At 43.4% G+C, this 23,311-nt stretch overlaps 1 protein-coding gene across 1 annotated transcript; it reads left to right on the forward strand.

Annotated features, from left to right (window-relative positions):
* Positions 1-4,950: 4,950 nt before the first annotated feature.
* Positions 4,951-23,311, forward strand: LOC129819770 (ATPase family AAA domain-containing protein 2-like). Its single transcript, XM_055876339.1, has 28 exons — positions 4,951-5,598; positions 5,900-5,994; positions 9,184-9,233; positions 9,461-9,560; positions 9,860-9,932; positions 10,540-10,618; positions 10,717-10,833; positions 11,175-11,292; positions 12,366-12,383; positions 12,516-12,608; positions 13,184-13,292; positions 13,456-13,571; positions 13,850-14,024; positions 14,273-14,361; positions 14,480-14,639; positions 14,818-14,908; positions 15,109-15,423; positions 15,629-15,746; positions 15,875-16,061; positions 16,262-16,447; positions 16,639-16,774; positions 16,888-17,084; positions 17,672-17,831; positions 18,144-18,266; positions 18,650-18,790; positions 21,938-22,065; positions 22,246-22,374; positions 22,551-23,311. The coding sequence occupies exons 1-28, from the start codon at positions 5,479-5,481 to the stop codon at positions 22,581-22,583; spliced, it is 3,456 nt and encodes a 1,151-aa protein (XP_055732314.1). The 5' UTR covers positions 4,951-5,478; the 3' UTR covers positions 22,584-23,311.

The following is a 23,311-nucleotide window of genomic DNA, read 5'->3' on the forward strand; positions in this document are numbered from 1 at the left end:
ATATGTTAATACAAATGTTTGTTTGTTTTAGCAGATACTTTTGGTCATGTAGTGTATGTGTACACCTGCTCGTCGAACATCTCATTCCAAAATGATGGGCATTAATACGAAGTTGGTCCCCTCTTTACTGTTATAACAGCCTCCATTCTTCTGAGAAGGCTTACCACTAGATGTTGGAACATTGCTGCAGGAACTTGCTTCCATTCAGCCACGAGCATTGGTGAGGTCGGGCACTGATGTTGGGCGATTGGGCCTGGTTCGCAGTCGGCGTTCCAATTCATCCCAAAGGTGTTCGATGGGGTTGAGGTAAGGGCTCTGTGCAGCCCATTAATTTCTGTATGGACCACACTTTTTGCACGGCGGCATTGTCATGCTGGAACAGGAAAGGGCCTCCCCCAAACTGTTGCCACAAAGTTGGAAGCACAGACTCATCTAGAATATCATTGAATGCTGTAGATGGTGAAGCGTGATTCATCACTCCGGAGAACTTGTTTCCACTGCTCTAGAGTCCATTGGCGGCGAGCTTAAAACCACTCCAGCCGACGCTTGGCATTTCACATGATGATCGTAGGCTTGTGTGCAGCTGCTCGGCCATGGAAACCCATTTCATGAAGCTCCCTATGATCGGTATTGGCCTGACGTTGTTTCCTGAGGCCATTTGGAACTCTGTACTGAGTGTTGCAACCAAGGACAGACAATTTTTACATGCTTCAGTGCTCGGCGGTCTCGTTCTGTGAGCTTGTGTGGCCTACCACTTCACGGCTGACCCGTTGTTGCTCCTAGACAATCCTACTTCACAATAACAGCAATTAGAGTTGACCGGGACAGCTCTAGCAGGGCAGGAATTTGACTAACTGACTTGTTGGAAAAGTGGCATCTTATGACAATGCCACGTTGAAAGTCACTGAGCGTTTCAGTACGGCCATTCTACTGCCAATGTTTTGTCTATGGAGATTGCATGGCTGTGTGCTAGATTTTATACACCTGTCAGCAATGGTTGTGGCTGAAATAGCCGAATCCACTAATTTGAAGGGGTATCCAGATACTTTAGCATATATAGTTTATATCAATAAGGAAACAAGGCAACAGTAAATATGTCGTCCCCTACCAATGATGCAGCCCCCCCACCCCCAATTGAGATTACGTGTGACTAATACATTTCAGTTAATTATCTACCCCCATTGTAGCCTTGTGCGAACCATCCTGATCTCACAAGCTTAAATTCTGTATCGCTACACAGAACAGAATGTAAGCTCGCTAGATCAGGATTGTATCAAGATAGACCACAGCCTGTCGTTTAAAATAGGAACAAATGAGCCATAGTGGGCAGAACAAGCAAAGAGGTGGGCAGAGCCAAGCACGTGCTAGCAAGATTCTATTGGCGCATTCTAGCAGGCGCTTGCATATTTTCGTTGGGGAATGCCTACTCTGTGAAGTGCGCTTGTGCAATAACTCAATTCGCCTTTGTACACCTTTATAAACAATGACATTTTTTGAAACATTTGCAAAGGGTAAAGTCTACAGAACTTAGTCCACTCTGTAACAGATTGTAGTTTTGGGAACAGACGCCTCACAAGTCCTCAACTGGCAGCTTCATTAAATAGTACCCACAAAACACCACTCTCAATGTCAACAGTGAAGAGGCGACTCTGGGATGCTGGACTTCGGGCAGAGAGCAAAGAAAAAGCCATATCTCAGACTGGCCAATAAAAAGAAAAGAATAAGATGGGCAAAAGAACACAGCCACTGGACAGAGGAACTCTGCCTAGAAGGCCAGCATCCTGGAGTCGCCTCTTCACTGTTGACGTTGAGACTGGTGTTTTGCGGGTACTATTTAATGAAGCTGACAGTTGAGGACTTGTGAGGTGTCTGTTTCTCAAACTAGACACTCTAATGTACTTGTCCTCTTGCTCAGTTGTGCACTGGGGCCTCCCACCTCTCTTACTATTCTGGTAAGAGCCAGTTTGTGCTGTTCTGTGAAGGGAGTAGTACACAGCGTTGTACGAGATCTTCAGTTTCTTGGCAATTTCTCGCATGGAATAGCCATTTCTCAGAACAAGAATAGACTGACGAGTTTCAGAAGAAAGGTCTTTGTTTCTGCCCATTTTGAGCCTGTAATCGAATTCAAAAAGGCACTCGCACATCTGAGCAATCTTATTTGCAGGTGCATGGCAACAATTGAACAAGATGAAGGAAAAAGGAAACCGCACACTGCTCTTGATAGTATCACCGATATTTAATAAGCTTTAGGTATCGGCCTCAAGGCCTTCATCAGAGCTTTTGGGATTTTTTGAAAGTTGCACCCTTATGTAGACCTGGCCCCACCCACATCCGTTCTACATATCGAAGGGGGTTGGAGGCAAAGGAAAAAACAAATAAGTGCTACCAAATATAACAATATGCATTTCATAAATATTACAAAAGTGTATAAATAAGGCGTATTGAACACTTCTGTATAATCTCAATGAGGACATAGCAAGTTTTCATTAGTCATTGGGTACATCATATGAAAAACGTCAGAATAATCTACAAGAGACACATATTTCATGTTCCAATTCACAGCATAACATACATAGGCATTTCATCATTAAGTCCTTTTGGAAATAATGTCTGGAGGGTGAAAATCCAAAAACATTCTCTTTTACTCAGAGTATTATTAATATCACCTCCCCTGTCTGATATCTTAACTTTCTCTATGCCACAAAATCTAAAGGTGGAAATGTCATGCTTCAAGTCATTGAAATGTACAGCGACTGGATAATCCCGGTCGTTTCTCCTGATTGAACTTTTATGTTCACTAATTCTCTGTTTGAGAGAGCGGGTGGTTTTACCGACATAACAGCCCACATGGACATTTAATAATGTAAATAACATGGGTGGTGGAACACGTAATAATGTCATTTATTTTGAACCTTTTTCCTGTGTGTGGGTGACAGAAATATTCACACTTCATCATATTGTTGCACTGTGCGCATCCTCTGCATTTATAGCTACCATTTGGTAGAGGGCGTAAAAGAGCTTGGCTAATTTTCTTAAGTGGCTGGCAGTTGGCATGAACCAATTTATCGCGTAAATTGCGACCTCTCCTATACACAATACGTGGTGGATATTTAAATTCAGCCGGCAAAACTGGGTCCGATGATAAAATATGCCAGTGTTTCTTGACCACATCTCCCACTTTTCGCGAATTCAAAGTATATGTAGTTGTGAACATTACGGAGTGTTCTGTAGCTTTAGCGGGTCTTTTTTGTAACAGTTCATCTCGTGTTTTTTCCAATGCCAAATTATGAGCTTCATCCACACATTGTGACGAATAGCCTCTTTTTAGAAATCTCATGCGCATCTCCGCTGCTTTTTCTAGATAATCCTCTGTGGAGTGGCACATACGGCGCAGTCTAAAATATTGGCTTCTTGGAAGTCCTCTTTTTAATGGCTCAGGGTGGAAGCTGTCACCCTGTAATAGAGTATTTCTGTCCGTTTCTTTTCTATACAGAGTTGTAAACAAGGTTCCATTTGATTTCTCAATCCACATATCGAGATAATGAACACGTTGAGTGTCAAGTTCAATAGTGAATTTGAGATTAGGGTCAATGTCATTGAGTAGTGCCATAAAATCTGACAGTTCTTCTTCAGTTCCTACCCAAATACAAAAAATGTCGTCAATATATCGATACCACTTAAGGACTTAATTCAAAAATTGATTCTCGTTTTCATTATTAACAAAACGTTTTTCATAAAGACCCATATAGAGGTTAGCATAGCTCGGAGCAAATGTAGAGCCCATCGATGTTCCATTCGTTTGGAGATAGTATTCATCATCAAACATGAAATAGTTGTACGTCAAAACATATTCAGCCAGCTCTAGAATGAAGTTTGTTGGTGGATATTCATTAGTATCTCTGTCTCCCAAATAGTGTGCTGGTGCTGCCAGCCCCCCCCCCCCCCCCCCACATGGGGAATGCTGGTATATAGACTCTCGACATCTAATGTGACCAAAATACAGTCTTCTTTTAAACCCGTTATTGGTGAGATCTTGTTTATGAAGTCTATAGAGTCCTTTACATATGATACCAATGATTGCACATGAGATTTAATAAAAGAGTCTACAAAGTTTGACAATGGCTCTAGCATTGAGCCTATACCTGCAACCACTGGTCTGCCTGGATAGTTGCCTTGTTGTGTTTTAGGTTTGTGTAATTTCGGTAAAATGTATAAGCATGGACGTATGGCACATTTGCAGCAAAGATATTCATATTCAGGTTTTGAGATAAGGTTGTTTAATAGGGCTTGCTCCAATTTAGAGCAAATATCCCTTTGGAACACCTGTGTGGGATCAACACTCAGTTTTCTATAGAAACGTTCATTGCTGAGTTGTCTCTGAATTTCTTCTTTGTATTTTTCACAGTCTAAAACAACCACAGCACCCCCCTTGTCTGCAGGTTTTATAACCAAAGATGAATCTTTCATTAATTCATTGAGTGCCAGTTCTTCTGTTCTAGTGAGATTCTTCTGAATATGGTTTGTTTGTCTCGTATATACTGACATGGCTTCTTGTTCGACTAACCTACAATAGGTATTAATCGAGGAGTTGTTAACAATGGGACAGAATTTGCTTTTGGGCTTAAAATGGGTGCCAGTTCTTTGATGTGTTACTAGGCCCGAATCAGTGTTTTGCGAAAACACATGCTTAAATTTAATCTTGTGAAAGAATTTAAACAGATCTACTTTCGTGTCGAATGGTTTGAGTCTGTAATCGAACCCACAAATGTTGATGCTACAGATACTCAACTAGTCTAAAGAAGGCCAGTTGTATTGCTTCTTTAATAAGGACAACCGTTTTCAGCTGTGCTAACATAATTGGGTTTTCTAATGATCAATTAGCCTTTTAAAATTAAACTTGGATTAGCTAACAACGTGCCATTGGAACACAGGAGTGATGGTTGCTGATAATGGGCCTCTGTACACTTATGTAGATATTCCATACAAAAATCAGCCTTTTCCAGCTGCAATAATCATTTACAGTGTAGACATTAATGTTAATGTGCTTTTCTTTAAAAAACAAGGACATTTCTAAGTGACCCCAAACTTTTGAACGGTAGTGTATGTATGTAGGCAATGTCCTTGTCTATAGCTGTTCCGTACTTTCTCATGTTTTTGTACGTTTTATGTGGACCCCAGGAAAAGTAGCTGCTGCGTGTGCCATAGTTAATAGGGATTCATGATAAACTAATCTTGCCGCTCCGGGAGATGTAAAACGAACGATGCCAGCATACGATCTGTGACGTAGGTTGCGCCAGAATGCTGTCTTTTGAATTTATACAGAAGTAGTTTTGACAGCTCAGGTTTGCTAGGACCTCGTTCACAATTCGCAATTATATGGAGATAGATCGATGCATACCATTGTTAACATTGCACTTGTGAATAATTGACCGTAGTATTAGCTATTATACTCTATAAACGCGCACTTAATTTAACACAATGGTGATAATACGTAGAATTTCGGACGCAGACCAATCAACAAACCAAAAGTCTTCACAACCAGACGCCGATTTTCAATCCCCGCAGAATTTACCGAGGAAGTCCGCACGCTTGACTAAGGTGAGTTGAACAGTTGACAGTGAGTGGTGGGAAAAAATGTTTTTTTTCTTCTTCTAGTGTCCTCATTTGAAAACTGTCAGTCATCTCGTCTCTTTGCAAAATCTGCAAATAATGTCACCGATTAAAAAAAAAAAAAAAGATTAATTGTAGTTAGCTATGCAGATAATTGTTGTACATTTCTAAACTTTGTCGCAACAAACCACTTATATTCAACAGATGTAAGACAATTGATTGTCAGTGGCTTCAAGGTTGACCAATATTTATTTTATTTTAATTTGAGGTCTGCTGTTCTCTTTCTCAGGGATATGTTGGTGAGAACGATCGGCATATTATCTCCTTGGAAGAGCTAAATGGACAAACACCAGATAATGGGAGACCTGTCAGAAAGATAACAAGGCAAGTCAGAGCACTCATGAGTTAAAAATTAGGGATGTATACTGAACAAAAATATAAACACATCATGTAAAGTGTTGGTCCCATGTTTCAAGAGCTGAAATAAAAGATCTCAGACATTTTCCATAAGCACAAAAAGCTTATTTCTCTCAAATTTGGTGCTCAATTTTGTTTACATCCCTGTTAGTGAGCATTTATCTTTTGCCAAGATAATCCATCCATCTGACAGGTGTGGCATATCAAGAAGCTGATTAAACAGCATGATCATTACACAGGCGCACCTTGTGCTGGGGACAATAAAAGGCCACTCTAAAATGTGCAGTTTTGTCACATAACACAATGCCACAGATGTCTCAAGTTTTGAGGAGTGTTCAATTGCCAGGCTAACTGCAGGAATGCCCAACAGATTTGTTGCCAGAGAATTTAATGTTAATTTCTCTACCATACGCTGCCTCCAACGTCGTTTTAGAGAATTTGGCAGTACATCCAACCGGCCTCACAAACGCAGACCATGTATAACCACGCCAGCCCAGGACCTCCATATCCGGGATCTTCACCTGCGGGATGGTCTGTGACCAGCCACGCGAACAGCTGATGAAACTGGGTTTGCACAACCAAAGAATTGCTCTGCGAACTGTCAGAAACCATCCCAGGGAAGCTCATCTGTATGCTCGTTGTCCTCACCAGGGTCTTGACCTGGCTGCAGTTCGGCACCGTAACCGACTTCAGTGGGAAAATGCTCACCTTCGATGGCCACTGGCACACTGGAGAAGTGTGCTCTTCACGGATGAACCCCGGTTTTTGGCGTTGTGTGGGCGAGCAGTTTGCTGATGTCAACGTTGTGAACAGCCCCATGGTGGCGGTGAGATTATGGTATGGGCAGGCATAAGTAACGGACAACGAACACAATTGCATTTTATCGATGGAAATTTGAATGTACAGAAATACCTTGACGAGATCCTGAGACCCATTGTCGTGCCTTTCATCCGCCGCTATCACCTCATGTTTCAACACGAAAATACACTGTCCCATGTTGCAAGGATGTGTACACAATTACTGGAAGCTGAAAATGTCCCAGTTCTTCCATGCCCTGCATACTCTCCAGACATGTCACCAGTTGAGCATGTTTGGGATACTCTGGATCGACGTGTACGACAGCGTCTTCCAGTTCCCACCAATATCCAGCAACTTCGACAGCCATTGAAGAGGAGTGAGACAGCATTCCACAGGCAAATGGTGGTCACACCTTTTTTTTTAAGGTATCTTTTTAAGGTATCTGTCCCAGTCGTGAAATACATAGATTAGGGCCTAATTTATTTATTTCAAATGACTGATATCCATATGAACTGTAACTCAGTAAAATCGTGGAAATTGTTGCATGTTGCGTTTTTTATATTTTTGTTCTTTGTACACAGTGCATTCGGAAAGTATTCAGACCCCTTCATTTTTTCCACATTTAGTTATGTTACAGCCTTATTCTAAAATGGATTAAATAAAACATTTTCCTCAGCACTCTACACACAATACCCCATAATGAGAAAGCAATAACAGGTTTGTAGAATTTTTTTCAAATGTATTAAAAATAAACTGAAATACCTTATTTACATATTTGAGCACCGGTGCATCCTGTTTCCATTGATCATCCTTGAGATGTTTCTACAACTTGATTGGTGTCCACCTGTGGTAAAGTCAATTGATTGGACATGATTTGGAAAGGTACACACCTGTCTATATAAGGCCCCACAGTTGACAGTGCATGTCAGAGCAAAAACCAAGCCATTAGGTCAAAGGAATTGTCCGTTGAGCGCCGAGACAGGATTGTGTGGCGGCACAGATCTGGGGAAGGGTACAAAAAAATGTCTGCAGCATTGAAGGTTCCCAAGAACACAGTGGTCTCATCATTCTTAAATGGAGAAGTTTGGAACCACCAAGACTGTTTCCAGAGCTGACCATCTGACCAAACTGAGCAATCGTGGAAGAAGGGCCTTGGTCAGGGAGGTGACCAAGAACCCGATGGTCACTCTGACAGAGTTCTATCTCCTCTTCAGAAGGACAACCATCTCTGCAACACTCCACCAATCAGGCTTTTATGGTAGAGTGGCCCGACGGAAGCCAATCCTCATTAAAAGGCATATGACAGCCCGCTAGGATTTTGCCAAAAGGTATCTAAAGGACTCTCAGACCATGAGAAACCAGATTCTCTGGTCTGATGAAACCAAGATTGAACTCTTTGGCATGAATGCCAAGCATGACTGGAGGAAACCTGTCACCATCCCTACAGTGAAACATGGTGGTGGCAGCATCATGCTGTGGGGATGTTTTTCAGCGGCAGCGACAGAGACTAGTCAGGATCGAGGGAAAGATGAACGGCGTAAAGTACAGATCCTTGATGAAAACCTGCTCAAGAGCGCTCAGGACCGCAGACTGTGGAGAAGGTTCACCTTCCAATAGGACAACGAACCTAAGCACACAGCCAAGACAACGCAGGAGTAGCATTGGGGCAAGTCTTTGTATGTCCTTTAGTGGCCCAGCCAGAGCCCAGACTTGAACCCGATCGAACATCTCTGGAGAGACCTGAAAATAGCCGTGCAGCGACGCTTCCCATCCAACCTGACAGAGCTTGAGGATCTGCAGAGAAGAATGTGAGAAATTCCGCAAATACAGGTGTGCCAAGCATGTCATACACAAGAAGACTCAAGGCTGTAATTGCTGCCAAAGGTGCTTTAATAAAGGGTCTGAATAGTTATGTAAATATTATATTCAATTAGCCTGTTTTTGCTTTTTCATTATGGGGTATTGTGTGTAGATTGATGAGGAAAATTTCTTATTTAATCCATTTTAGAATAAGGCTGTAACGTAAGAAAATGTGGAAAAAGTCAAGGGGTCTGAAATACTTGCCGAATGCACTGCATAAACATTTCGGCATGGTAGGCTAATGTTTCTATCCCTAAGCCAGATATAAAGTCAAGATGCGTCTTTGTCTGCAGTCTTACAGTAGCCTGGGTACCAGTCTGTTTAGGTAACTTTCCACTCCCTGTAGGCATACTCCATGTCATTGCTGGGGTGGAATGTTAGCTAAACAGACTGGTACCCAGGCTAGTCCTACAGAGCACTTTGATTCCGATACCATCAAGAATTCTTCTGACATTTTAAGGTCATTTTTTTTCAATGTTATTTTTGATTCCTTCCCAGGAAATCGCCCAGGTTTCAGGTCAATGGGGCCAGTGAAGATGACCAAACTGGTGAGCTTAAAGCATGTTTCATATTATGATGCAAACACAATCTAGGTCGTTCCTAGAATACAACAATTCACCTATTTAGACATGTCATAAAAAACACAACTATTTTTCTTTTTTTAAGAGGATGTCCCACAATTGACTCCTTTAAAAACAATCATTCTCATTCACACTCATTCACCTACATGGAATTGTGAATAAGGTATGAATTGTGTTTTGAATAGCTGTTCCAGAGGGGTCTCCTAGACCAGGAGGATCCCAGGGGGTTGTGCGACGCAGCACCAGAACCACCAGGGACCAACAGTCCATGATCTACGACTGCCTCATCACTAAGTAAGGAGCATCACCACAAAATCCTGATTCCCCCCGTGTGTACTTGCTCCCTAGTCTCTTGTTTACTTCCCCAGTAGAGTGTGTAACATGGGGGATAGTCCTAATACAGGGACTATTTGGGTTATTACAGATGTCAGACGTGGGTTATTATAGGCATATTACAAATTCCTCTGCTTTTTCCCCAAAATAACAAGTACACAATGAATGCTTATTGCATTGGGACCCAAAACCTCCATGAAGTCATGCTAAAGAAGGATACCATCAGAAGTTTTTATATCGTCACTTGTTTTTCTCCATAGTACTGCTGAGGCGGTCCTCCACAAGATTGATGACATGAAGATGTGCCGCCACTTGAAAAACTCAAAACAATCAGTGAGGCTTTTTCCATCCCGTGAAATATAATTTTGTCATTCAGCCATCCAAAAAGGCAGGGATGACATACAGTACAGCGTATAATTAGCAAACAATAAGAAACCATTCATTGACATTGAAGACCCACACTAACTCTACCCAAACACAAGGGCTTGTTGCACTGTAGAAATGTTTACATAATAACTGGCCACTGTTTCCAGGTTCTATATCTTCTGCTACTGCACACAATCTCTTATCAGGCCATTGTAAGGGTGTTGCACCCATCTGTGGTCCACCACCTCTCTCTCTCTCTCTCTGCCCTCAGCAGTCCCCTCTCTGTGCTGTGGTTTTGGGGAAAGTAATCACACTATTGTCATGTTGTTGCCTCATTCACCAGCAGATGACTTATAAAGGGTTTATCAGTGGCCACCGTATTTCAAGAAGCCGGAGTAGTAATAGATTAATTAGAATTTCACACAGTTATCCCTTGTTTAGAGCCTTGAGAAATGAGATTTGAAGTCTCACTGAAATAGGTACCATTGTGTCATACCGGTCATTGAAAGAAGGACATAACTATACCATACCTGTTGTATCTATGAAGTTTTTATTTAAAAATGTTTAATTGCAGAGGATGTATTCTAAAGCCCAGCGAAAGAAGACTACCGACTCTCCAACAGTAAAAACTGTTTCCAAACAAGAAGCTGAAGGTATGTTTCTATTGTAGTTTAGGGGAAAGTTACAGTATTTTTGACCATAACTCTCTAAACATGAATTCATTAACTTTTGGTCCGATACCTATTTCCAGAGTACTCTGACGACGATGATGACGACGATGATGAGGATGATGAAAACGACGATAACAGCAAGCGCTATGAACCTCGACAGAAAAACGCGGTGGTTCGCTACCATGCGCCACTGGATGGTTGGTCCTTTTTACATTTGAATCCCGTAAAAAGCACATCCCAACTTATTACTCTTCACTGAACTAGAGCCTTCTGAGAAATGTTCTCTGTAAATTAGCGTAGTTTCACCAATTCGGTGCCTTTTGAGAAGTGTAATTTAGTAATAATTTAAAATGTGATGAAATCCTTTTTTTAACGTTGTTTAACGTCGACCTTCATCAGAGCAAATCTCCACAAACAATATTCTGATCTAGAAAGCAAAACTGAGCCTAGATCAACACTCCTACTCTGAAGTGCTTGACTATGGGCAGGGAGATCAGTGTTTATCATGATGTTACTCCTCTCACTGTTTCATCTGTAGAATCCAGGAAACAGCCGCCCATGTTTTTCGACCGTCAGGCATCTTCCACTAGAGGGAGCTACCGCATCAGTGCCTCAGTGCCCAGGAGTGCCCACACCACCAGCCGAAGGAGTGGCAGGTCTCCACTGTTGCTCACCCTCCCACAGTATTCTACTTCACTGGCACTTTACCAATAGTCTTAGTCCATATGTATATTACATTGGTTTTATTGTGTTCTTTTTTTAAGATCAAAATCTGTTTCAACCAAAATATATTGTACACTACCGGTCAAAAGTTTTAGAACACCTACTCATTCAATGGTTTTTCTTTATTTTTACTATTTTCTACATTGTAGAATAATAGTGAAGACATCAAAACTATGAAAAAACACATATGGAATCATGTAGTAACGAAAAACATGTTAAACAAAAACAGATTCTTCAAATAGCCACGCCTTGCCTTGATGACAGCTTTGCACACTCTTGACATCCCCTTAACCAGCTTCATGAGGTAGTCACCTGGAATGCATTTCAATTAACAGGTGTGCCTTCTTAAAAGTTAATTTGTGGAATTTCTTTCCTTCTTAATGCGTTTGAGCCAATCAGTTGTGTTGTGACAAGGTAGGGGTGTACAGAATACACCCCTATTTGGTAAAAGACAAAAGTCATTATTATGGCAAGAACAGCTCAAATAAGCAAAGAGAGACGACAGTCCATCATTATTTTAAAGCAAAAACCATCAAGTGCTATGACGAAACTGGCTCTCATGAGGACCGTCACAGGAATGGAAGACCCAGAGTTGCCTCTGCTGCAGAGTATAAGTTCATTAGAGTTACCACTCTCAGAAATTGCATAATATATAATATTATTGCATAATATATATATATATATATATATATATATATATAATATATTTTGATATGTTTAATAATTGTTTTGGTTACTACATGATTCCATATGTGTTATTTCATAGATTTGATGTCTTCACTATTATTCTACAATGTACAAAATAGTAAAAATAAAGAAAAACCCTTGAATGAGTAGTTCTAAATCTTTTGACCGGTAGTGTAGGGTCCAATAAGGCTGTGTTTCATGTGTTGGGTCCTTGATGGTTCTGGTTGTTGTCTAAGGGCTGCTCTTGTAGGACGTTGTGAATATAGATTACTTTTAATGTTTTTCATCTCTTTTTTTGTTTCACTGTTTCAAACAACAGGAATGGGTCCATAGGCAGGTGAGTCTTTGGCACAATTTAAACAACTTAGGTCTCACATTTGCTATTGGGGACTGACGGCTTGGGAAGAGAGGAGCACCGTGAAGAAGTTTGTCCTTTCTTTGTCTCCTTACGGTTTGGTTTGACCCACAGGAGAAGGCATGCTTGGCACACCCAGGAAGCCAGCTCCTCTGATGAGGACGACTCCTCTGACGAGGAAGACGCAGAGCAAGAAGCCAAGAACAGGTCAGTTAACATGTCATCAGTTTGATACACTTTAACAGTTTTACTTGTCCCTATAATGGTAAAATGTTTAATTTAGTTCACAGATGACATCTCCGCTAGAAATTGGTACTACAGAAAGGATGAAACAATGTTTTGTTACATATTACATAATTTTTATACTGATCATCTGTTATTTGACATCACATATTATATTCGACACGATTCAATCCTATTTAAAGGATAATGAACATGCTAGAAAAAAGGGCCTGAGCAGACCAATGATTCCCCACTCTTGAATGTTTTTTGAACTGTGTCTATGACAACATGAGTGGTGGTCGTCGATGATGTAATAATAGACGAAGGTTCCAGCATGGTTTTCTAGTAATAGGTTCATTGGGAGCCAGACCTTTTGGAGTGAACACATGATCTAGCTCATGAGTTTCTCCTATATGAGACTAACACAAGGAACAACATTAATATCTGGATTTTTAAATAAAATCTCAGTCTAATATTTTACACCAGCGGAATCCGGTGCGGTTTTGAGCTTTTGTTCAGAATAAGCTTGCCAAAACCGCAAATTTTGGGATCCCTCTCAGGTGTCTGCCTCTGAATTTGCGCAAAGAGGACATTTTGGGAATCCATAAGGACAGAATGAAGATGGGTGCGAGCCTGGCGGATGTCGACCCCATGGCGATTGACCAGTCGGTACGTTCTAACATCACAGTCAGCTGAATTTAAATGTGAAGTGATTTTAAGCTATTTTTTTTTTGTATATATATCTCAAAGTTGGTTTGCCTACATGCTATGGTCTTTAAAAGAACTGCCTGCTTCTTCTGTGTAATGTACCAACCCTCTCTCTTCCCTCAAGGTGCGCTTTGACAGCGTTGGCGGTCTGACAAGCCACATCTCCGCCCTGAAAGAGATGGTAGTCTTCCCTCTGCTCTACCCAGAGGTGTTTGAGAAATTCAAGATCCAGCCCCCAAGGTGAGCACTTGTTTTAGGGTTGAAAAGCTAACATACTTTATTGGGTAACTAGCAGTTGATTTACATTATCTTGGATAGCTGACAATAATGACATAGGAAATAGCTTATGACTCGATGAGGAACTTACTTGGGTGAGCAACTAGAATGGATCCTGTCAATGGATTTAAGCCCCACCCCCAATCCTAATCACAGCCTTATCCACTCATTTAATTGGCTCTTGGATCAGTTGTGTCCTTTGCAAGGATCCATTCTAAGACAATCCCTGTTGTCTATTGCAGGGGCTGCCTGTTCTATGGTCCCCCGGGTACGGGGAAGACCCTGGTGGCCAGAGCGCTGGCCAACGAGTGCAGCCAGGGGGACAGGAAGGTGGCCTTCTTCATGAGGAAGGGGGCCGACTGCTTGAGCAAGTGGGTGGGCGAGTCGGAACGCCAGCTCAGGCTGCTCTTTGACCAAGTAAAGTACATTTCCTCATACAACACACTGGAGATCATTCATGTAATTATCAGTGCATTCAGTTTTTGTGAGGCAAATACTAGACTCAATGGTCTATCAGAATTTCCTGCTCAAGTCACTATTGGTCTCTTGTTGTAACTCTGCAAAGTGAAATGCAAGGGTGGCTGGCTATACAGTGTTTTAGGGTAATGCCTATTAAATAGGGATGTACTTGCACTGACCGCAAGACTCACTATTTGTACCCACAGGCCTACCAGATGCGGCCAGCCATTATCTTCTTTGATGAAATTGATGGGCTGGCTCCGGTGCGCTCCAGTCGCCAAGACCAGATACACAGGTGAGACATTTCAGCCATTCTCATTTCACACCAGTGAAGTCACTACTTACAGAGACTTACCCTTGATTGCACCGGCATGCAACATTGTGTACTCCCCCCTTGTGGTTCCTTCCTGCAGTTCCATCGTGTCCACCCTGCTGGCCCTGATGGATGGCCTGGATAGCCGAGGAGAGGTGGTGGTGATCGGAGCCACCAACCGACTGGACTCCATCGACCCCGCCCTCAGACGCCCCGGACGCTTCGACAGGGAGTTCCTCTTTGGCCTCCCTGATCGCGAGGTAAGACTGATCCCCGGTGGGTGGGTTGGGGGGGGGGGGGGGAGAATCATCACTTGAGTTGATATGTGTGCATGTGTAACTCCAATGTTTATCCGACTCTTCCACTGAAATCAGAGACCTACGTGCATTTATGTTTCATTTGTGTGCTTTACCTTTTAATTTCTTTCTCCAACTTCAGTCCCGGAAAGATATCCTAAAGATTCACACCAGACAGTGGAATCCTACACCCTCCGATCCTTTCCTGGAAGAGTTGGCTGATAAATGTGTCGGTAGGTGATTAATGTATACCAAATCAACTCTAGCGTTGGGGAAGTCAAAATTTCACACTAATTGTAAGAACAAAAAGGACTATGTAATTTTGTTGTCTCATAATATTCACCACAATTCATCTATCGATTTAACACAGTTCCACAGTCAATCCTACACATGCCACGTATTAACCGCAACGTCTTCCCCCTCTGTACCCCAGGCTACTGCGGCGCCGACATCAAGGCGGTGTGCGCCGAGGCGGCCCTCTGCGCGCTGCGCCGCCGTTACCCCCAGATCTACAGCACGTCCCAGAAGCTCCTGCTGGATGTGGGCTCCATCAACATCAACAGTCAGGACTTTGTGGCCGCCGTGAGGAAGATGGTGCCAGCCTCCCAGAGGGCCGTGTCGTCCCCTGCCAAGGCCCTGACCCCCGTGGTCACGCCCCTGCTGGGCAACGAACTCACCAACGTGCTGGATGCACTGCAGAAGGTCTTCCCCCACGCCGAGCAGGGCCTCAAGAGGAAGAGGGACACAGGTGGGTCCGGGTCGCGGTTCAGTTTGGTCTGAGAACAGTCACGGTCGTTATTTTGTGCTGTCTTGCCGACTCCTATGGTCATTGTCATGCCAATGTTGGCTATACAGCACAAACAGATGTGGGACCAGGCTAGGTCACTGTTAGAGTGGATTGTTGGTTAAGTTCAGTTGATGCAACTTCTCAATCAACTTTTTCCTTTGGTCAGATCTGACAGCCAGCATTCTGGAGGATGACCTCATGTACAGTGGGGATGAGGGCCCCTCATCCAATAATTCCATCACCAAACAGACCACCACCAAAGGGAGCTTCCTCCATTTTGCCAGGTAAGGTATAGCCTACCTATAAGACGTAGATACATTTTAACCTTAAATAAACCCCCTATTCTCGTTGTTTCCGTTCATAATCACATCCCGGAGTCTCCATTCGCTTCACCTCTCGCCTCCTGTTCCAGGAGTGCGACCTGCCACCCCACCACCTACCGGCCCAGGCTGCTGCTGGCTGGGCGTCCCGGGGCGGGTCAGAGCTCCCACCTGGCCCCCGCCGTGCTCCACGCCCTGGAGAAGTTCACCGTCTACACCCTGGACATGGCCGTGCTGTTTGGAGTCAGCTGCACCTCCCCCGAGGAGGCCTGTGCTCAGGTACTGGCTGAACCGAATGTAGTCTTTTAGAAGTGAAATGTTAACATGCTCCTCTCATTTGTGGTGCAGAGAACTATAGCCCCAGAGTTGACTTCAATGTAGAAAGGCTAACTCCATCAAGCACATAATTACTAAGTCAAGTGCAGCAAGATTGGTTGGTGAGTGATAGTGTCGGTGACCTCTCGCCCTGCCTGCCCCAGGTGTTCTGCGAGGCCAAGCGGACCTCCCCCAGCATCCTGTACATCCCCCACATCCAGCAGTGGTGGGACACGGTTGGCCTGGCCCTCAAGGCCACCTTCCTCAGCCTGTTGCAGGACATCCCCTCCTTCTCCCCCATCATGCTGCTGGCCACCAGCAACGTAGCTCACCACGACTTGGCCGACGAGGTAGGTCTTACCTGGGCCTTCCCCACCATACATCACAAGTACTGTAGAGGAGTGGTATGTGTACCTTACTGGGCTACTCAACCCATTAAAAAAAAATATATTTATTTTTTTACATTCAGTTAATACTCTTTGTAGAGGTGAAGGCCCTAAATGGTCACTGAGGTAACTATTCAACAATTTGTCTCTCGCAGATCCAGACTCTGTTCCGGTTGGAGTATGGAGAAGTGCACTCTATCCAAATTCCCACCCAGCAGGAGAGAAGGAAGTTCTTTGAGAATCTCATCCTTAGCCAGGCTGCCAGGGCACCTGCTTCCAAGAAGAAAGCCTGTAAGTACAATACACGTATACCTTTTGATAATCACTTGGTATAATTGCTGTTTGTGTCCCATCTCCATTTGAGCCCTCCTCCTCCTTTACCCGCTCTGCCTCCCCCACCTCAGTGATGCATGCCATGGAGGTGCTCCCCCTTGCCCCTCCTCCTCCCCCCAGGCAGATGAGTGAGAGGGAGCGTCTGCGTCTGGAGGAGCAGGAAGAGGACACACTCAGGGAGCTGAGGCTGTTCCTGCGCAACGTCACCGAGCGCCTCTCCCAGGACAAGCGCTTCAAGGCCTTCACTAAGCCTGTGGACATCGAAGAGGTAGGGAGAGAACACCGAAAAAGAGAGCGGAACAAGGAAGGAAGATAGGGTGTTGTAGTCCAGGGGACATTGCCCTGTGTAGGGTGCCATCTTTCGGATGGGGCGTTAAATTGGTGGCCTGACTCTCTGTGGTCACTAAAGATCCCATGGTACTTATTGTAAGAATAGGGGTGTTAACCCCGGTGTCCTGGAAAACATCTCAATCTGGCCCTCATTCCATCATGGCCATCATCATCCCCAGCTTCCAATTGGCTCATTCACCCCCCCCCCCTGTAACTATTCCCCAGGTCGTTGCTTTAAATGAGAATATGTTCTCAGTGAACTTACCTGGTAAAATAAATAAATGCAAATAGTCAAGATTACTTTTACTCTAATGTAAGTTGAATGGCCCAAACTTAGTCAATACTAAACTAGCGAGTCTGAATACAAGTACATACAGTCTAAGTGAGCTGTGGTTCCTTGGGCTGCACTGTTATCACCTCAGATCTGTAGCCTCTCTCCTTTACCGACACGCTCATCCAAAACAACCTATCAGAGTGGTATTGTGTCCCCCATCTTATCAATGGTTTGTGTTCTTCTCTCACCAGGTTCCTGACTATATTAAGGTGATCAGGCATCCCATGGACCTCTCCACTGTACTGTCCAAGGTCGACCTCCACAAGTACGTGACCGTCAGGGAGTTTGTCAACGACGTGGACCTGATCTGGAAGAACGCCCTGGAGTACAACCCTGACAGCGACCCATCTGGTATACCTACAATCATCTCCAGCTCATTCAACTGAATGCTGCTATTATTATTAAATGATAACTGAAATGTAATTCTAGCCTGGTTCCAGATCTGATTTCCGCTGTCTTGCCAATGACCGGAGGAGTTGGCAAGACATTACAAACAGATCTGGGACCAAGCTTATCTTACTCCATTGAGTAAACTAACAAAAACTAATGTAGCAATCTCCCTTCTCGTTGTTCCGCTGCAGTTAGTCGGCCCCGTGGATGACAAGGCCCCCTACCGATGTACCTTTGTCATCAATGTCTCTCTCTCTCTCTTTGTGTTTCCAGATCGTCAGATTCGTCACCGGGCTTGTGCCCTGAAGGACACGACCCACGCCATCATCCGTGACGAACTGGACGAGGACTTTAACAGGATCTGTGAGCAGATCAGAGAGTCACGCAACAAGAGAGGTAATAACGTTGCCGTATTGCTGGGATTTAAAAGCTACAGTAGTAACATCTAGGTAACACTTTATTTAGATAGTCCATCTGTAGAGCATCTACAGATGGACTATCAGTAACATTTCAACTAACTATCTCCTAACCCTTATTCTAAACCTAAACCCAACCGTAGCCTTAGCAAGCAGTTGCTTATCAACAGATCGTTTGTTGATAGTATTCAAATAAAGTGTGACCAACCACTCTCCAGACGAGTTCAGCTAGTTATTGTTTCAGTGTCTAGTGTCAGCTTCTTGAACTATTTGTCCAATGATGAGATGAACCCTCTCTTATTTTCCCAGAAACATCTTAGTTTTCATTGACAAAGCGAATAACATGTTAATGTCTGCTAACAGGGTGCACGTCATCAAAGTTCGCCCCCTCTTACTACCAGACCTTGCCCAGAGAGGAAGGGTTCGCAGAGTCCAAGAGGCCAGGTGGTAACACTGGCAAAGACGCCAGCACCCCGTTCACTGCCAACACCCCACGGCCCGCACGTAAGTCTCACCATTCTACTTCTTAACTGTTTATTGGTAGGTTATTTGTTACAGAGCAGAGGAACATCCAGTGGAAATGACATGCCTTCAGAATGTATTCATCCTTGACTTATTCCACATTTTGTTGTATTACAGCCTGAATTCAAAATGGATTAAATAAACTTCTCACCAATCTACACACAATACCCCATAATGACAAAGTGAAAACATGTTTTTAGAAATGTATTGAAAATTAAATGCAGAAATATATCATTTTCAATAAGTATTCACACCTCTGAGTCAATACTTTGTAGAAGCACCTTTGGCAGCGATTATAGCTGTTAATTTTTCTGGGTTAGTCTTTTTAAGAGCTTTCCACATCTGGATTGTGAAACATTTGCCCATTTTTATTATTTTCAAATTTCATCAAGCTCTGTCAAATTGCTTGTTGATCGTTGCTAAACAACCATTTTTCAGATTTTAAGTCAAAACTGTAACTCGACCACTCCGGAACATTCACTGTCTTCTTGGTAAGCAGCTCCAGTGTAGATTTGGCCTTGTGTTTTAAGTTATTGTCCTGCTGAAAGGTGAATTAATCTCCCAGTGTCTGGTGGAAAGCAGATTGAACCAGGTTTTCTACTAGGATTTTGCCTGTGCTTAGCTCCAGTTAGTTTATTTTTTATCCTGTAATACTCTGCAGTCCTTAACGATTACAAGCTTACACATAACATGATGCAGCCAAAACTATGCTTGAAAATATGGAGGGGGGAACTCAGTAATGTATTGTATTGGATTGGATTTGCCCCAAACATAACACTTTGTATTCAGGACAAAAAGTTAATTGCTTTGCCAAACTTTTAGCTGTATTACTTTAGTGACTTGTTGCAAACAGGATGCATGTTTTGGAATATTTTTATCCTGTTCATGCTTCCTTATTTTCACTCTGTCAAATAGGTTGGTATTGTGGAGTAACTACTATGTTGTTGATCCATTTCTCAGTTTTCTCCTATCACAGCTATTAAACTGTAACTGTTTTAAAATCACAATTGGCGGTTTCCTTCCTCTACGGCAACTGAGTAAGGAAGGCCGCCTGTGTCTTTTTATTGACTGGGTGTATTGATAAACCATCTAAAGTGTAATTAATAACTTCACCATGGTCATAGAGATATTCAATGTATGTTTTTTTTGTTGTTTTTTTACCCATCTACCAATAGGTGCCCTTCTTTGCAAGGCATTGGAAAAACTCCCTGGTCTTTGTGGCTGAATCTGTGTCTGAAATTCACTGCTCGACCTTAGGGACCTTACAGATAATTATATGTGTGGGGTACAGAGATGAGGTAGTCATTCAAAAATCATGTTAACCACTATTGTTGCACACAGAATGAGTCTGTGCAACTTATTATGTGACTTGTTAAGCAAATCTTTACTCCTGAACCTATTTAGACTTGCCATAACAAATGGGTTGAACACTTATTGATTCAAGACATTTCAGGTTTTAATTTTTTATTAATTTATTATCATTTCTAAAAACATAATTCCACATTGACATTATGGGGTATTGTGAGTAGGCCAGTGACAAAAAATCTAAATTTAATCAATTTTAAATGCGGGCTGTAACACAACAAAATGTGGGGAAAGTAAAGGGGTGTGAATACTTTTTGAAGGCACTGAATGGTAGACACTGGGAAACCACCAAAGGTTTTTTACTGCTTGATTTACAGTACATAAGCAGTTATTATCAGTAGTAGTGTTTCAAAATGTAAGGGCAGAAAACTAATACCAGCCAGATATGTTGCGAGTGATAGAAAGTGGACGTACCAACGATCAGGACAGGAACAGAAGTAGGTGTAGCCAGAGGAAGAGGAGGAGTCTTTCCAGTTGAGTGGACCAGTCAGAAGACCAGACCAGACCAAACAGTTAAAAAACCACGATGACAGGGAAGAGCAGACATTGAGAGCCAGGGAGGAGAGGAATAGGATATTCATGGTTACAGAGAAGTCTGTCTTTCTGCCTGTCCATTTCTCTATCGTGTTAAATGACCTTCTTTATTTAACCACTTTACTAGCCCGTGAGAAGAAACGGCCCAAAACACGACCCAAAAGCAAATGGAGCTCCGGCATCATAAAGAAGAATTAAAAAGAAACCCACGTCTTCCCTTTCTTCCAACAAGGAGATCACAAACTCTGGGGAGGTAGAGGAGGATGAGAGGGATCGCATAGAGGAGGGTGAAGAGAAACAAGCTAAGCCTTTGGAGACTATTCTAGAGAACGGCTGTGGAGACTCCCCTATGGAGTGTACCTCAGAGAAGACCACTAAGCCTGCCGAGGATGTGGAAGAGACCTGTGTTAGAGCAGCCCACCACCCCCATCCCCAATGGAGACTGGCAACAGCAAGCTCCAGACCCCACAGAAGACTCACACAGGTCCAATCTGGGGTCTAAGCCGGTCCAGTGGTGGCAGTCATTGGAGACCACCATCAGCCCTCCAGTGGAACATGACTCAAGTCCAGTTAACAACACCCCTACAAAGGAGGTAGATCAGGGGGAGAAACACCACGCAAAGACCAAAGAGCCTGAAATGTTGGAGGAGGACTGGGACATAGGTCTGTATTAGGGTCCAGGACACGGGCAGCGAGGCAAGCTACTGCTTCTGGCCGACGGGAACAGTTCAGTCAGTCTCGCTGACCTTTGTTCTATGGGGCTCCTGCTGTTGGAGCTCGAACTCAGCACAACGCATCAGTTAAAGGGATACACCCACCTCTTGACTTATTTAAATACTCTGTAAAAGTGAGTGCCTTTGGTTGTACTGTAAATGTGTTTGCCACAGCATGAGGGCGAGTGAACGCATGCAGAAAGGTTGACTTGGTTGTAGATATCAAACGACATTAATAGTGCAAATGCTTATAATGGTCTTCCGTGCCTTAGTTTGAACGCTTTTCAAAGTGACACCTCTAAGGTCTAGAATAGGAAACCATGCCTCCACTTAATGCTTCAGATCCACTGTTCGAGTAGAAACCTCATTTGCATGTTAGGAGATGTGCATGTCAACACCAATTGCACATTGTGTTAGCATTAGCAATAGCCTGTTCAGCCAGCAGGGGACTTCAGCTTATCAGCCCCCCCCCCCCCCCCACACCTTCCTGATTGCTTCCTGCATTTCCCTCCAACAGAGAGGCGTGTGACCCGTGCCAGTAGGACTCTGGTGCAGCAGCAACAGCAGTTGATTGACGTGGACAAGGCCCTGGAGATCCTGACCCAGAAGACCCCTCAGCTGGTTGTGGACCACGACAAACTCAAGGTACTGTATCCTCCTGACCAGTCTTTTAGGTCAGGCCATGCTTCTTACAATGTACCAGAACTACAACCAGAATGTTGTAGACCAGAAATATGGGTCCAGAAAACAATCATGGTCACAGCCACAACACTTAACCATTCATCCTATATTCATACAGTGATTTGTGTAATATTTCTTGTCCAGGAATTGCTCAAAAGAGCTGTGTCCAAGACTGAGGGTTATGAGGTGCATCAGCTGGAGAAGCTCTATGCGTTGTTGTGTCAGAGCATCTACAGATACCGCAAGAACTTTGATAAGACGGAGCTCGTACAGGTATGTGGCTTACAACTTATGACTCTTTCACGTCACTTGTTGTAGGAAATACAGTACGTTGAGTATGGAGACCAAAAACATTCCCTACATTGAAATGTGTGCTTAGTTAATTGATGTGCGTGTGAGTCACGTGAATGACTTGAAGTCTTTGTTAATTTTCCTTTCGTTCATTTTAGGAAATGAAGAGAGACATTGACAACTTTTCCTAACTTCCCTTGATGTTTTACTTATTTCCATATTGTAATAAAATATGATGCATTTAAAGATTCTCTTTTCTTTTACCTATTACAATGGTCCTAATCATGCATTACATTGGTCTGAAATGTGGTTTTCCATCATTTACAGTATTTGAGGCATGGACTTGAGTCAGAATTGACTTGAGACGTGCAAGTCAGTGTGTGGGACCCACAGGACCAAAACAGCTGAGAAGTTTGGCCTCGCACTTCAATGCTCCTAGTTGTCCACTATGCTGTTTACTTTCTGTCTGTCTTTAATCTACCAGCTGGTGCACGGAATCTAATATTAATGGTGTCCAAACACTCCAAGACAGTTGTGAAGAGGGCATGACAATGCCTATTCCCCACAGGAGACTGAAAAGATTTGCCATGGGTCCTCAGATCCTCAAAAAGTTCTACAGCTGCACCACCGACCGCGTCCTGACTGGTTGCATCACCGCCTGGTATGGCAACTGCTCGGCCTTCCGACCGCAAGGCACTACAGAGGGTAGTGCTTATGGCCCAGTACATCACTGGGGCCAAGCTTCCTGTCATCCAGGACCTCTATACCAGGCGGTGTCAGAGGATGCCCCTAAAAATTGCCAAAGACTTCCGCCACCCTAGTCATAAACTGTTCTCTCTGCTACCGCACGGCAAGTGGTACCAGAGCGCCAAGTTTAGGTCCAAAAGGCTTCTTCACAGCTTTTACCCCCAATCAATAA

Source organism: Salvelinus fontinalis, chromosome 22, assembly GCF_029448725.1.
Source record: "Salvelinus fontinalis isolate EN_2023a chromosome 22, ASM2944872v1, whole genome shotgun sequence".
NCBI classification, from domain to species: domain Eukaryota; kingdom Metazoa; phylum Chordata; class Actinopteri; order Salmoniformes; family Salmonidae; genus Salvelinus; species Salvelinus fontinalis.

Coding starts and splice junctions, on each gene's coding strand:
- LOC129819770 (XM_055876339.1), top strand. CDS start 5,479: ATGGTGATAATACGTAGAATTTCGGACGCAGACCAATCAACAAACCAA. Junction 5,995..9,183: donor CCTGTCAGAAAGATAACAAG/GCAAGTCAGAGC, acceptor ATTCCTTCCCAG/GAAATCGCCCAGGTTTCAGG. Junction 17,085..17,671: donor AGCCTGTGGACATCGAAGAG/GTAGGGAGAGAA, acceptor TTCTCTCACCAG/GTTCCTGACTATATTAAGGT.